This window comes from Pagrus pagrus (genome assembly GCF_965226575.1).
Source record: "Pagrus pagrus genome assembly, chromosome: 13".
NCBI classification, from domain to species: Eukaryota; Metazoa; Chordata; class Actinopteri; order Spariformes; family Sparidae; genus Pagrus; species Pagrus pagrus.
In genome coordinates this window covers 3,385,416-3,397,977 of record NC_140197.1, presented here as the reverse complement: position 1 = coordinate 3,397,977, position 12,562 = coordinate 3,385,416, and the positions used below count along the sequence as shown (strand labels likewise).

The following is a 12,562-nucleotide window of genomic DNA, read 5'->3' as shown; positions in this document are numbered from 1 at the left end:
AAATTAAAACATACTTTTTCCAATCTTTCTTCTTTTTACAAGTTTTATAATGTATTTACATATTTACATATTATTTAAGCTGTGTTTTTCTGAAGACATTTATAACAAAGGGTTATGTCATGTCATGTATGGAAGGAGAAAACATGTCTGGCCGTGGTGAAGCCCCCCTGCTTGGCCATGCGGCCAACAACAATGTACAGGTGTTGGCTTTTGTTTTTCACTTTTGACTGACAGCTGAAGAAAATTCCAGAATGAACTCTGACCTGAGAAGAAAGACTGCAAAGATTCCTGAAAGCCACAGCCAAACACTGTTTGCTATATGAAAACCTCCTGTTTTTATTAGTTAACGTTCTGACTTTTGAAGACTTCTTGGCTCCATGCATCCAAACTCTGCAGCCGGTCACTGAACACAAAGACCGGAGAACACATGCTGTGTCTCCTCTGTGGCCTCAGATAGCCCTGTCTATGCCTAGATCATCATCCTGAAGATGTGAGACCATCTGTGAGATCGTCAGCCCATCCATCAGCACATGAAAGTAGAAAATAATCATCTTCATGCGTCTGTCTGAGAGTTGCTTTTATTGATCTTTATTAAGTTTTCTCCCTTTTGCGTTTTTGAATCGTTTTGGATAACATTCATTCATTGATCCATTCATTCTGTCAGCAAAGGTTTAATAACTGCATTTACAATTCATCCCTCCATGCGAGTGGTATATATGTACATATGCTTATATGTTTGGTGGTCCTTCATCATCCATGTCCCTTAGTAGGTAAATAAATATTTTGAATTAAGTTGTCTTATTTGTGTTTTCATTTTCATTTATGTCAGAATTTACAACTTTCAGATATAAGACTGATTCATTTGATGTGATTAGTTTTCCTCCTAATTAATTTACCAATCGATTAATTAATCAATGGAGATGGTGCCTCTCTAATGAGTGCTTAATAATATTGCATAAATGTGGTGAGAACACTCGTGGGTGGGATCTGTTTCGGTTTTTTTGCTTCAGCTTGTTCTCCAGATGAAACTGCTTTGACCAGACAGCCATCTTACTGCTCTGCAACGCACGCTTTGCAAATCGACATATGTATGCAATTGATTATGTTGATGCGCCACCCAAGCTCTGACTGGCATATTGAACTGAACAACTCTCCATTAAAAGGGAATGTAGAGGGGGGGGGCAGGTTAACAAGTGGGGTGCATTTTGGAGACACCTTTAGTAGTGGGAACTATCACAGTACTTTGCCAGGTGTTTAAATGTCTGTCTGTCTGTCTGTGAGCAGATTTTTGTCAGTGTGACTTAAGTCAAAACCGTTCAAGAGGCCATCACTAAATGTTTTGTTGAGATCAGAATGGCTGAGTTAAAAATGGGTGTGGTCTCATGTAATGGTGTAGTTATGACTACTGAGTAGGCATTGGTCACACTGTAAACATGTTGATGCGGGGCAGCTGCAGTTCATTTTGTAATTTTAGTTTTAGTTTTTAGAGTTTTTTGCTGGTCTATCAGCCCTTTTGGGTCTTGTTAGTATCACCAGTAGAAAACTCTTTGACTCCTTTAAAACATGATATTTCTGAGTCTGGTCACAAATGAATAAACTAAACTCAACTCAGACATTTTCTGAGCAGCGTCTGATCACCTCAGCAGGGAAATTCACTTGTTACAGCAGCCATGGGTAGATAGATATTGACCTGATGATTTAGAATTGAGTATGTCGTTTTGTGTTTCTAAAATCACAGAAGTCACGCTCAGATTCCATCAGGAATCATCAGTCAGGCTTTAACAGACGCCTGACTGAAGCCTTTGGTTCGCGTTTGACCTCCTGGGTTTGCTTTCTCAGCTACCCTGTGCCACTGACGCGCATGTATGGGCGTCACCGGCGCCTGTGAGGTGGGCGGAGAGGCGCACCGGAGCGCAGCAGCGCAGCAGACACACAGATGGTTAGTGTCGGTCACCATGAGCCACCGGCACCGCGCGCTCAGCTGCCTCTCCATCGCGCTCGTGCTGCTGCTTCCTCGCGGTCCGGAGCGCGTCGCGGAGCTCGCGGTGGCGGCGGAGTACTCCTCCAAAACCGACTTGGACTACGAGTTCGGGGACTACCGGGGGAAGTGGTGCATCGACGACCACGGTTTTGTTTACGGTATTGGAGAGATTTACTACCCGAGCCCCTCGGCGTGTCCGTGCACGTGCACCGTGGACGGTCCCGTGTGCGTCCGACCCAAGTGTCCCCGCGTCCACCCCAGGTGCACCCGGATCAGGTATAAGGCGTGCTGTCCGGTGTGCGAGGCTATGGCCAGGGTCTGTGTCTACGCGGGCAAGACGTACCGACTCCTAGAGGAGTTCAGGGTGAGAAAGATCCAAACTTCTACACCCTCCCTCCACCTCCACCTCCACCTCCCCGTCCCATACAAGTTCACACTGCTAGGATTTAATGACGCAGCTGCCTTCTGTCAGATATGCTCATCACATAACTATCATATAATAAAGAATATAAGGGAGTGCACTGGGATGCCATCAGTGGGCTCATGTGGTACTGAGTGCTGTCTGTGTGGCTTTGTCTTCATGATTCTATTGTCATGTCAAGTTAAAGGTATGTGGTAGCCGATCAGCAGACACTGTGTTGTATTGATCATCTATAATATTAATAAAGGATTATCATGTTCATATATTGTAGACAATGGAGGAGGGAATATGTGTATATTATCATTGTTTGATTTAACAGAGGGGTATTCCACATTAAAGTGTGTCTACATGTCTTGGGGAGTTATTGTTAAAAAAAATTAAAAAGTAGCAGAAAGCCTTTGATGGCTCCAGAGGAAGATGCATGCCATCTGATAAAGTGCCTCGAGTGATGTCACTCATTGGCTACATTGCATTGTGGGTGATGAAGGCTCCAGGTTTTGAACAGGAAGAAGTACGTGTGGAATAAAAAATATCTCTGCTCTGCTGATTTGGATCAAACTGTTAGAGGAGTTCAATGTCAGACCAGCGGACTGCTTTTCAACACCTGGAGCCTACATTACCCACAATGCAACTGAGTGACATCACTGGAGGCAGTTTATCAGATGGCATGCAGCTTCTTCTGGAGCCACAAACTGCTTTTTCACATATGCACTCCCTGACACCTGTAAACACACTGTAATGAAGAAATGGGAAAGAGTTTTCCATCAGGCAGCGGGGCACGCAGCAGACGCCATGACGCTTCAGTTTGCCTGTAAACCAACAATGCTGGCAATAGAAAGCAAAGCTGCTCTAATCATTTGTTTTATTCACGACAAGACAAATGATGTGGGAGGAGTTGCTTGTCGTGACAAACCTTTACAATTACTACTTGCTGTAAAAAAGAGCTAGAAGGAGAGTAAATATAGGGCTTAACTTAACGAGATGAAAACAATCAAGATTCCAAATGAGTTATAAGGCTGAGGTGGTATCTGCTGGATGTGTCAATAGGCATGTTTGCCTGCAAGTTAGCCATAACAGCCTTTTAAGTTGATAATATATCAGTGTTGTTTCTACAGCGACTTTCTGCTGCCCCCAAGTGGCCAAAAAACAGGTTTAAAGCTGCTCTAATCAATATTTTGTGTTTAATCAATGACACTACTAACTAAATTACTATGTGTAATGTAAAAGGAGTCACTGGCAGTGACAACCTCAGAACATTATCATTAAATTTCACCCACTAATGAAAATGTAGTCATTATCTACTCAACCCCATGTCTATGGAAAAGCGGGTGAAGTTTTTGTTGTCAACTAAACATTCCTGGAGCTTCACAGCAGAACAGCGTTGCATCAGTCACATAAACAACTGGAGTAGCTGGGGACAGAAAACAAGTCTCTGGGAGCCAACGGCCGAGCTCTAACGCTTTTAGCTTAGCAGCTGCAGGGAAGATTTCAGCTTTAAAAAGGGTGCAAATAACTCTTCAAATAAATTAGGGATCTCAGGGCGTCTGGAGACTTGGATTACACCGGACGAGCTGTATGGAGCCATTTTTTTAAAATGTTTTTGGGGTTGTTTTTTACATTTTAAAACAAGTCTCCAGCTACTTCAGTTGTTTAGGAGAAAGCTGCAACGCTGTTTTGCTGTGAAGCGACAGACATTTTTTGTGCACTACTAAACATTTATCCTTTAACTCTGAAGTTCCCCCTCAGCTGTACGCGATGTAACTTAAATACCTAAAACCATCAGTTAATAGCTGCACTTCAGGGCCAACAGACCTGCATCACCTACAGGCAGGACACGAGACAGCAGACCTGTGGATTATACTATCACTTTGTATCCTGTAGGTGGCGCGTGGAGAACTGGCCCGACAGTGGCAGAAAGCGCAGCCTGCTAAATCTGAATGAGAGATTGTGTGCGAGTTACAAGGCGGTTCTATTAGCAGCATAACATTTAATAAAAATATTAATCTTTGTGCTGTTGCGTCATCATGACAGCAAACAGCTTCCATGCTGACATGTGCTCAGTGGGGATTGAGCAGTGGGAGTGTTTTATGTAACTGATGGTGTATTAGACAGAGTGATCCGACCAGTCCAGTAATGCTGGGAACAGGTCAGCTGTCCTCGTGTGTGTTTGTCGGACACTGACTGCCTACACATGTGTACTTTTACGGATTTGTAAAAGCTTGCCGTGAGTGAAATTCAGATTGTGTGTGTTCCAGTTGTCGAGGTGTGAGCGGTGTCGCTGCGAGGCCAACAGAGAGGTCTACTGCAGCATTTCAGACTGCCCCGCCCCTCACTGCGTCAACCCCACCTACGAACCCAACCACTGCTGCCCCATCTGTAAGACGGGTAAGACTCAGTCAGTGTTTCTTCTCTTCGTCGGTCCAACACTGGTCCATGACACAGTCTCTCTAAAACATTCATTTCAGAATGTCCCTTAAATGTGTTGTGGAAATTCACAGTCCACAGAGGATTATTAATGTTTTTGGTTCCCCTTCGATCTTTACTGTTGCACCACTCTTACCTGGACTATGAAATGTCACCTGACTTTCCATCAGCATGGGGGGTTGGATATAAATGTCTGAATTTTACTTTTTTGGGTGAACTGTTCCTTTAAGACATCACTTCCATACACGGTGGTGTACGAGCACAAATCTGCAAGTTTCATCCATGTGTACAAGTCAGGAGCATAAAAACCCCATGTGCTGCCATATCCCATCTCACACACACACACACACACACACACACACACACACACACACACACACACACACAGAGTTTAGCTCATGCCCCCTGCGTGTGTTGTGCACATCATTAGAGGCCTGTCGTTGTCACAGTGTGTGTTCATCCTGCAGCTCTCAGAATCAGCACCGGTTACGTCACCTCACACACCCCGCAGCTTACACAGCCATCCCTGTTATGTCATGTGTGCTTTCACTGCAACTGGCATTTAAGTCCCTTTCTAACATTGGTGGGATTTGTATATGCATGTGTGTGTGTGTGTGTGTGTGTGTGTGTGTGTGTCACACAGTAATAGCAGCAGGGATAATAATAACTCATGTATTATGTGTTTTTTGCAGAATAAAATGAAAAAAACAATCAAAAGCACGATTTAATGATTCATCACAACCACCTTAAAGAAAACCACATGAACATGCTATCTGCTTCACAGTTACCTTGCTGCTTTATGGTAGTTGTGGTTAAATTGTAGTTTCTATTTATACTGCTCCTCTGCTTGACTGACAGTGGGACAGATGGTTTGATTGGTTGCATCACTGTTTTGTTGGGTTTCTTTGCCTTTTCTCTTCCCACTGCCGCCAAATTCCCTCATGTCAGCTGTTATTTATCGAACACAGTTGGATCTGGCATCTGAGGAACTCTACTTCCTGTCCTCCTGCCGACTGGCGTTGGTAATTGTTTCACAGGTAGCTGCCAAGTAAAGGAACCCCCATCTGTGACTGAGGGATGCAAATAATTTCAAAGGCATGCTGTTTACCTTTTTGCTCGGACGGTATATTCAGTATATCCAGCCCAAGCAACACATGAAACTGAAAACATCATGTTATTACAGGCACGTGTTGAAGGGAAAAATAAACGGCATTTGTGAGAAGGATTTTGTAGTGAAGCAGACAGCATCTGTAGCTTTTCCTATGTGGTGCCTGGATCGTATCGCCCTCGTCTATCGATATCATCCACACATCGATAAGACTACTTCATAATGACCTTGAACCACGGTTTAAGAATCTGTGCTACATCAGACCAGCAGTTGTTGAGGCATGCACAGGTCCCCACAACTTGCAGTCGAGGATCTTATTTAAACACAGAGAGTTGTGGCCACTGGGGGGCAGCACAAACATGCTGTAAACACAACGCCTACATATCATGAAAAAAAACTAATATAGCAAACTTGTTTGCCAACAGTTTCCAGTTTATACATCCAGTTACAGAACAACATTAGCATTTATTTGGAGCGGTGTTTCTTGCCAACTCTCCTTTTAGCTCTGTTTTGGTCTTTACCAACTCCTGAGAAAATATCTGCCTCTTTAGCTGATAAATGCTCCACTTTCTTCAGCTGATAGTCAGTAACTTTCTCTGCCTGCCATTTAGAGCAGACAGGTAGTGTACAGTTGGTTTTAAGAGCTTTTATCTGAAAACAGTTGCCAACAACAATGAGTGTGCTGAGACTAAACAAGACAGAGATGCTTAAGTTGCTGAAAGATGCTTAAATCCTCCAGAGAACTTAGAAGAGCTGCTCTGTGGGGCTAGAGGCTGATTAAAGGAAAAGTTCACCCAAAAATTTAAATCCAGTCATTTTCTCCTCTCTCCCCATTTATTTACGTAGTGGCCTGGCCTTGTAGCTTGAAATAACTGCCAAGATGGCTGCTGAGTGGAAAGACTTTCTGGTGTCGCATGACAGAAATAACATTTTCAACAGGAGAAAGTGCAGCAAGACACTTTCCTTCCTGTGTGAGCAACTTGCCCCTGTGGGCTGCTGTCTTTCTTGTTGCTCCAGGTCCCAACTGCTTCGCTGGGAACCGGGTGATTCCAGCGGGGGAGCGCGTGAACACTGATGAGCAGACAGTTTGCTTCTGTACCTACCGGGACGGGACGTGGCACACCCATCCCCATGCCACCTGCGAGCAGCGGCCTCAGCCCAGCCTGACACCCAGCACCCGTACCGAGCCCCCCGGGGACGGGCAGGGCAGGAGGAGAGGGGGGAGTCCGTACATCCCCAGACTGGATGTGATACCATGAAGTGGAGTGTTAAATAAGTATCTCGTAGATGCAGAGCCACTCTGCTGGTACAAATAAACTCTGACTTAATCTATTAGTATTAGAGGAGCTAAATTGGGCTTCAGTATAGCATTACTAAACCTGCACATGTATGTTTAACACAAGCAATGAGATGATTTGAGAAAGGCTGTGCCTCAAAGATAGTAAGCTGGGTTCATCTGCAGGGTGGTGGTTAAAGAAGGGGGTGGGGGTTGAGGGGTGGGGAGGGTTGCTACACCTGTCAAACGTCCCATTCTCACACATGCAGCTAACAGTGATTAAGGTGTCAGATTTACCATCAGTAGTCTCAGTACATTTTGAAACAACGGGGCCTCGATTTGAGACGGAGACCGACAAAAGCAGGCTGCTCATTTAGAGCTGGTGAACGACTCAGCAACCGGCCAGCTAACCAAATGATCGTCAACGTTAGCTCCGTGTGGGGAAAGAATGAATTGTCTCCAGCTGGCTTGTTTCAAAACAAGAACCTTTAAAGCAACATTATGTAGTAATTTGGTTGTAAAAATACAAATCCCAGGTTTCTGCAACAATTCGTCAGATGTAATGTAACATTACGTGCTAACTACAAACAAAACTGTGCACATCATAACAATGTCATGAAGTAAACATGCATGCTCTGCCATTTTTGCCATGCAGCAGTCACAGTTTGCACAGGCGCTACACACAACTCAGAACAGTAACAACACACAGAGCTAATGTAAGCTGAGCCAGAGACAGTGACATCAGGCTGTAACATGCTACAGGCTAAACCTCTGTTGAAATGGGCTGACTTGGCTTATGATCAAAAATGATGAGTTGTCAACTAACAAACATCAAGTAAGAGCAACACAAGACATATAACTTAGCAAGCCAGCTAATAGGAGTGACTATTCAACAGCTAGTCCAGCTATGTGTCAGTCTACGGGAACAGCCTGACATTCCGAAACACCTCCATTGCGAAACCCCTCCATCCCGACACACCCCACTCCGACACACCGCTGTTCCGAATCCGACTTTCAACTTCCAATTACTTCCCAATATGGTTAGGGTTAGGGGTACCACAGTAGCCTTTTCGGAATAGCGGGGTCTTTAGAAAAAGTGAGAAACCACGCCATTACGATGAATGGAAGTCTATTTTCGGAACAGCGGGGTTTCGGAAAAGCGGGGTGTAACCCTGTCTACAGCCTTTTACTTAGCGGAGCAGTTGCCAACGACCAAAAGCCGGTCTGAGATTTACTCTTGTCTCTCGCTCGGACACTGTGTTTTTCTCTTCCTCTGTCAGCGTCCTCTCCAGTCTCTTCACCTCGGTCATGTTGTCCGTAGAGGCTGCCGAGCCCGGTTCTGGTGCCCGTTCTTGCCCATGTCATGAAAAAACTAAGTCCAAGGCTGTCTGAGACAGAGACACCGTTCACCCTAGTACAAGTACAAGTGATCCATGTAGAAGACATAAATAAAAACAATTATTGTGACAGTTGAGGTTCCGGTCACTATGCCTCCAATTGATCATGTGCCCTGGCTACTTGGCCAAGGGGATGTCCCTTTGGCTGACTGGCAAGCACGCATGACTCTTACCCGGGAGGTGTGGGTTCAATCCCCACCTGGGCCCTCTTCACCTTGCCATATTGTTATTATGGAATAGAATTATTATTGTCCCAGTACTATCAGTATAAAAAGGGAAATTGTAAGATTAGACTGTTATTCTATCCTAATATACTCAGTAGGTGATCTGAGGTGGGATACCTGTTATCCTCCCTCCCCCCTCCTTGTAGCAGAGCGAGTGTGGGGGCAGAGAGTTGTTTAGTTCGATGTGTTCGTCCAGTCTGCCTGACTCCATGATCCTATATCTGACTGAGGTTTGTGACAGACCGGGGCTCTGAATATCAGTATCCTAACTGTGATGTGTATTGATAAATTCAAGGCGTTGTCTGTGGTCTTGGTAATCCCGCCTTTGTTTCTCAGTCCCGCCCTTCTGTCAGTGTCATCTTGGATCTATAATCTCCGAACTGTATACTATGAATACTCAATTCTGCACCATATGGTAGCCGTCATATTCTGAATAGCATTGTCACCTTCATGATCGAAGTGACAGTGGCAATGAGAGGGAGAGGATCATAGAGACACAGTGGCGTCTGTAATATTCCTACTATATTTCTATGATCATTCAGTAATGTCTGTGCTGCTGAAAATGTCCCCCAGACCAGCTCGCTTCTCACAAGATATTTTAGGGAGACATCACTACAAATAGAGTTTTAACTAAAGGGTTAGACTTTTAAACAGTACAGGAGAAAAAGCTTTGAAGAACAGGACTAATGAAATGTAATCTCAGGGTTAACTTCCCCTTTCCATCAAAGACCACGACACGCTGCTGACATTAGCCTAATAGCACCCAACACACAGATTACACACAGTGGGAAAATACACTGCCTGGCAAAAAAATAATATATAATTCCTGCAGTGATTAAAATGTTTCAGCTGGCAACAAGTTATTTAGCCCTAACTGATGCAGTAAGTAGCTTCTCATTTCTTAAACAACCATGTCAGAAGATATATCCTGCGGTAGTGGAAAAGATGTTACTGTTTCAGAAGGGTCAGATTATTGGCCTGCATCAAGCAAAGAAAACAACTAAGGAGATTGGTGAAACCACTAAAATTGGGTTAAGAACTTTCCAATGCATTATTAAAACCTGGAAGGATGGAGGTGAGCCATCATCTTCCAGGAAGAAATGTGGTTGTAGTCTTCAGTGATCGTGATTGGAGATCACTCAAGCTTTTGGTGAAATCAAATGGTAACAAATCAACAGTAGAACTCACAGCTATGTTTAATAGTGAAAGTAAGTCCATTTCCACTCACAATGCGAAGAGAACTCAAGGGACTGTGACTAAAGAGCTATGTAGCCTCAAGAAAACCAGTTATCAGTTAGGCTTATCGGAAAAAATGGCTTCAGTTTGCTAGGGAGCAATAAGATTGGACTCTGGATCAATGGAAAAAGGTAATGTGGTCTGATGAGTCCAGATTTACTCTTTTAGAAGTTAGAAGAAAGGCGGATGAAGTGATCACCCAGCATGCCTAGTGCTTACTGTACAAGCCTGTGGGGGTAGTGTTATGATCTGGGGTTGATTCAGTTGGTCAGGTCTAGGTTCAGCAACGTTATGTGCCCAAAACAGGAGGTCACCTGACTACCTGAATATACTGAGTGACCAGGTTTTTCCATCAATCGATCTTTTCTTCCCTGATGGCACGGGCATGTTCCAAGATGAAATGCCTCGATTCATCTGGCTTTTCTTTTGGCCCGGCAGTGTACGACACAGTGGTCTGGGTATCATCAGATAATCTGTAATTCACTTGTAATTTAAAAATTAAAGAAGAAAACGAACTGGATGTGTTATAATGAAGAGGGGTTTGTGTTATTTTGTCATGTGTCCCTTTAACCCATAACCTATTGGAGTTTTAATGACATGCTCTTTTTGGCCATGGAATTAATCTTGGAGTCACTATACAAAATAAGCCGGTTAGCTAGACATGCTTATGATGGCAGCGTTGATTAGAGCAGACAAACACACAGTTGAATCCATTCCTGACACTTCAGCTCTTGTTTTTTGGTTTTCAGACAGTGTAAAAAAAGACACCATCCTGCAAGTATTGCTCTTTCTACAGCCTCTCACACAATAAGAATTGGAGACAGGCAGTTTTCACTATTGTCAGACATGTTACAAAAAAAACAGGGAGAGAGCATTGAAAAGAAATATTCACTCACTGCTGTTCACAAAACTATAGAGTTTATCTCTTCCTGCACATGTTCACATCTATAATCTATCTACAGTGGGGGTCCATCCACTCATACAGAACATATATATCATGGCAGCAGTCCTGACAGAGTCCTGACTTGAACCCCATTGAGAATATGTGGACTGTGCTGAAGAAACAAGTCTGTGCCAGGAAGCCGACAAATTTAGGTGAACTTCACCGATTCTGTCAAGAGGAGTGGTTGAGAATTTAGCCAGAGTACGACCAGAAGCTTGAGGATGGCTATCAAAAGCACCAAACTGAGGTGAAAATGGCTTACTAGAAATACTGTATGTATATTTTTGATCTTTATGACTGGATGGAAACTTTTGACCACAACTGTACTTACTAAGTTGACACCCCTTCACCCCATTAAAGCCTCCTGTAATTCCTTATGGATTATGGATAGAGTCGGGCGGTTCCAGGGTGTGTGACATGAATGTACTGGTGACAGTAAGTGGCGGAGGGGAAACAAGTGCTGGGCGCAGGTGGCTGCCTGGTTATCCTCCATGGACCTGCTGGTTTCCGTCTGTAGGCAGAGCGAGGCCGGAGATTTCCAAGTGGATCACACACACACACACACACACACACACACACACATTGATGAGAATGACTGTGTAAGCAGAAAAATGACGATGATGATGATGATTCACACACTACCTGGACTTACAGATGGTATACATATGTAATATTTAGAGTACATGCTAGTAAGCATTTATCACCTGTATACTGTACATAGTCTGTTTGTGACTGGTTTTATTCTGAAGTTTTTCTGGCAACTCACACATCAAAGTGCTGATAGCCAGAGCTTGTATGTGACCCACATTCCAAAAAGTTAGCTCCTGGGGAAAAACTAATTTAACAGAAAGTGATCATTTGTTAATTAGTATTACATTACATCATCTCAGATAACAAAATTATTTTTGTTCTTGAGAAAACAAAAGGTCATTCCAAGTGTCTCTAAAATGTCTGGGTGGAAACAAGCACTACATAATCCCACTGTCACACCTGTCCTCACAGGAGCCCTAATGTAACACCCTTATGTAGAATCAGCAGGTAAAACATTCTAATGGCAAAAGTTCATAAGTTATATGGTTTGTTTAGAAACATCCAAACTGCACCCACAGAGCAGTGTGTGTGTGTGTGTGTGTGTGTGTGTGTGTAAGTCCTTTCTCATGACTCTCATGTATGAAGTTTCCTCATGATAAATGATCTTATCTTGAGAAACAGGCCGGCTCAACAAGATAAATTGACCCATTACCACAAGGAAATGAGCTTTGTCATCTTGAGATAAAGGAATAAATAATTTGTCTCTTGAGATAATGGCGTCAAAAAAGTGATTGTACATATGGTCATTGGGGGCCTCCCTAGATATTTTAGGTGTGTACTCAGTTGAAAACAGTTTGTCAATATATTTAATGTTCGACCTCATCACCTACATTGATTTTTGTAAATAGATGCTTTTTGTGAATTTGAAGCAGCAACATGTTTCAAAGAAGTTGTGACAGGAGCAGCAACAGACTGAAAGTTGTGGAATGCTCCAAAAACACCTGTTTGGATCATTCCACAG

The 12,562-nt window shown here is 43.5% G+C and overlaps 1 protein-coding gene across 1 annotated transcript; it reads left to right on the top strand.

Annotated features, from left to right (window-relative positions):
• The first annotated feature begins 1,911 nt into the window (after positions 1–1,911).
• On the top strand, positions 1,912–10,601 carry LOC311267709 (von Willebrand factor C domain-containing protein 2-like). The gene is made up of 3 exons (XM_084370931.1): positions 1,912–2,345; positions 4,658–4,787; positions 6,952–10,601. The coding sequence occupies exons 1-3, from the start codon at positions 1,956–1,958 to the stop codon at positions 7,191–7,193; spliced, it is 762 nt and encodes a 253-aa protein (XP_084227057.1). The 5' UTR covers positions 1,912–1,955; the 3' UTR covers positions 7,194–10,601.
• Positions 10,602–12,562: the final 1,961 nt, after the last annotated feature.

Bases quoted from the DNA above. Each gene is read 5' to 3' on its own strand.
- LOC311267709 (XM_084370931.1), top strand. From the start codon at position 1,956: ATGAGCCACCGGCACCGCGCGCTCAGCTGCCTCTCCATCGCGCTCGTG. The intron at 2,346-4,657 runs GTGAGAAAGATC...TGTGTGTTCCAG, and splicing joins GACTCCTAGAGGAGTTCAGG to TTGTCGAGGTGTGAGCGGTG. The intron at 4,788-6,951 runs GTAAGACTCAGT...TTGTTGCTCCAG, and splicing joins CTGCCCCATCTGTAAGACGG to GTCCCAACTGCTTCGCTGGG.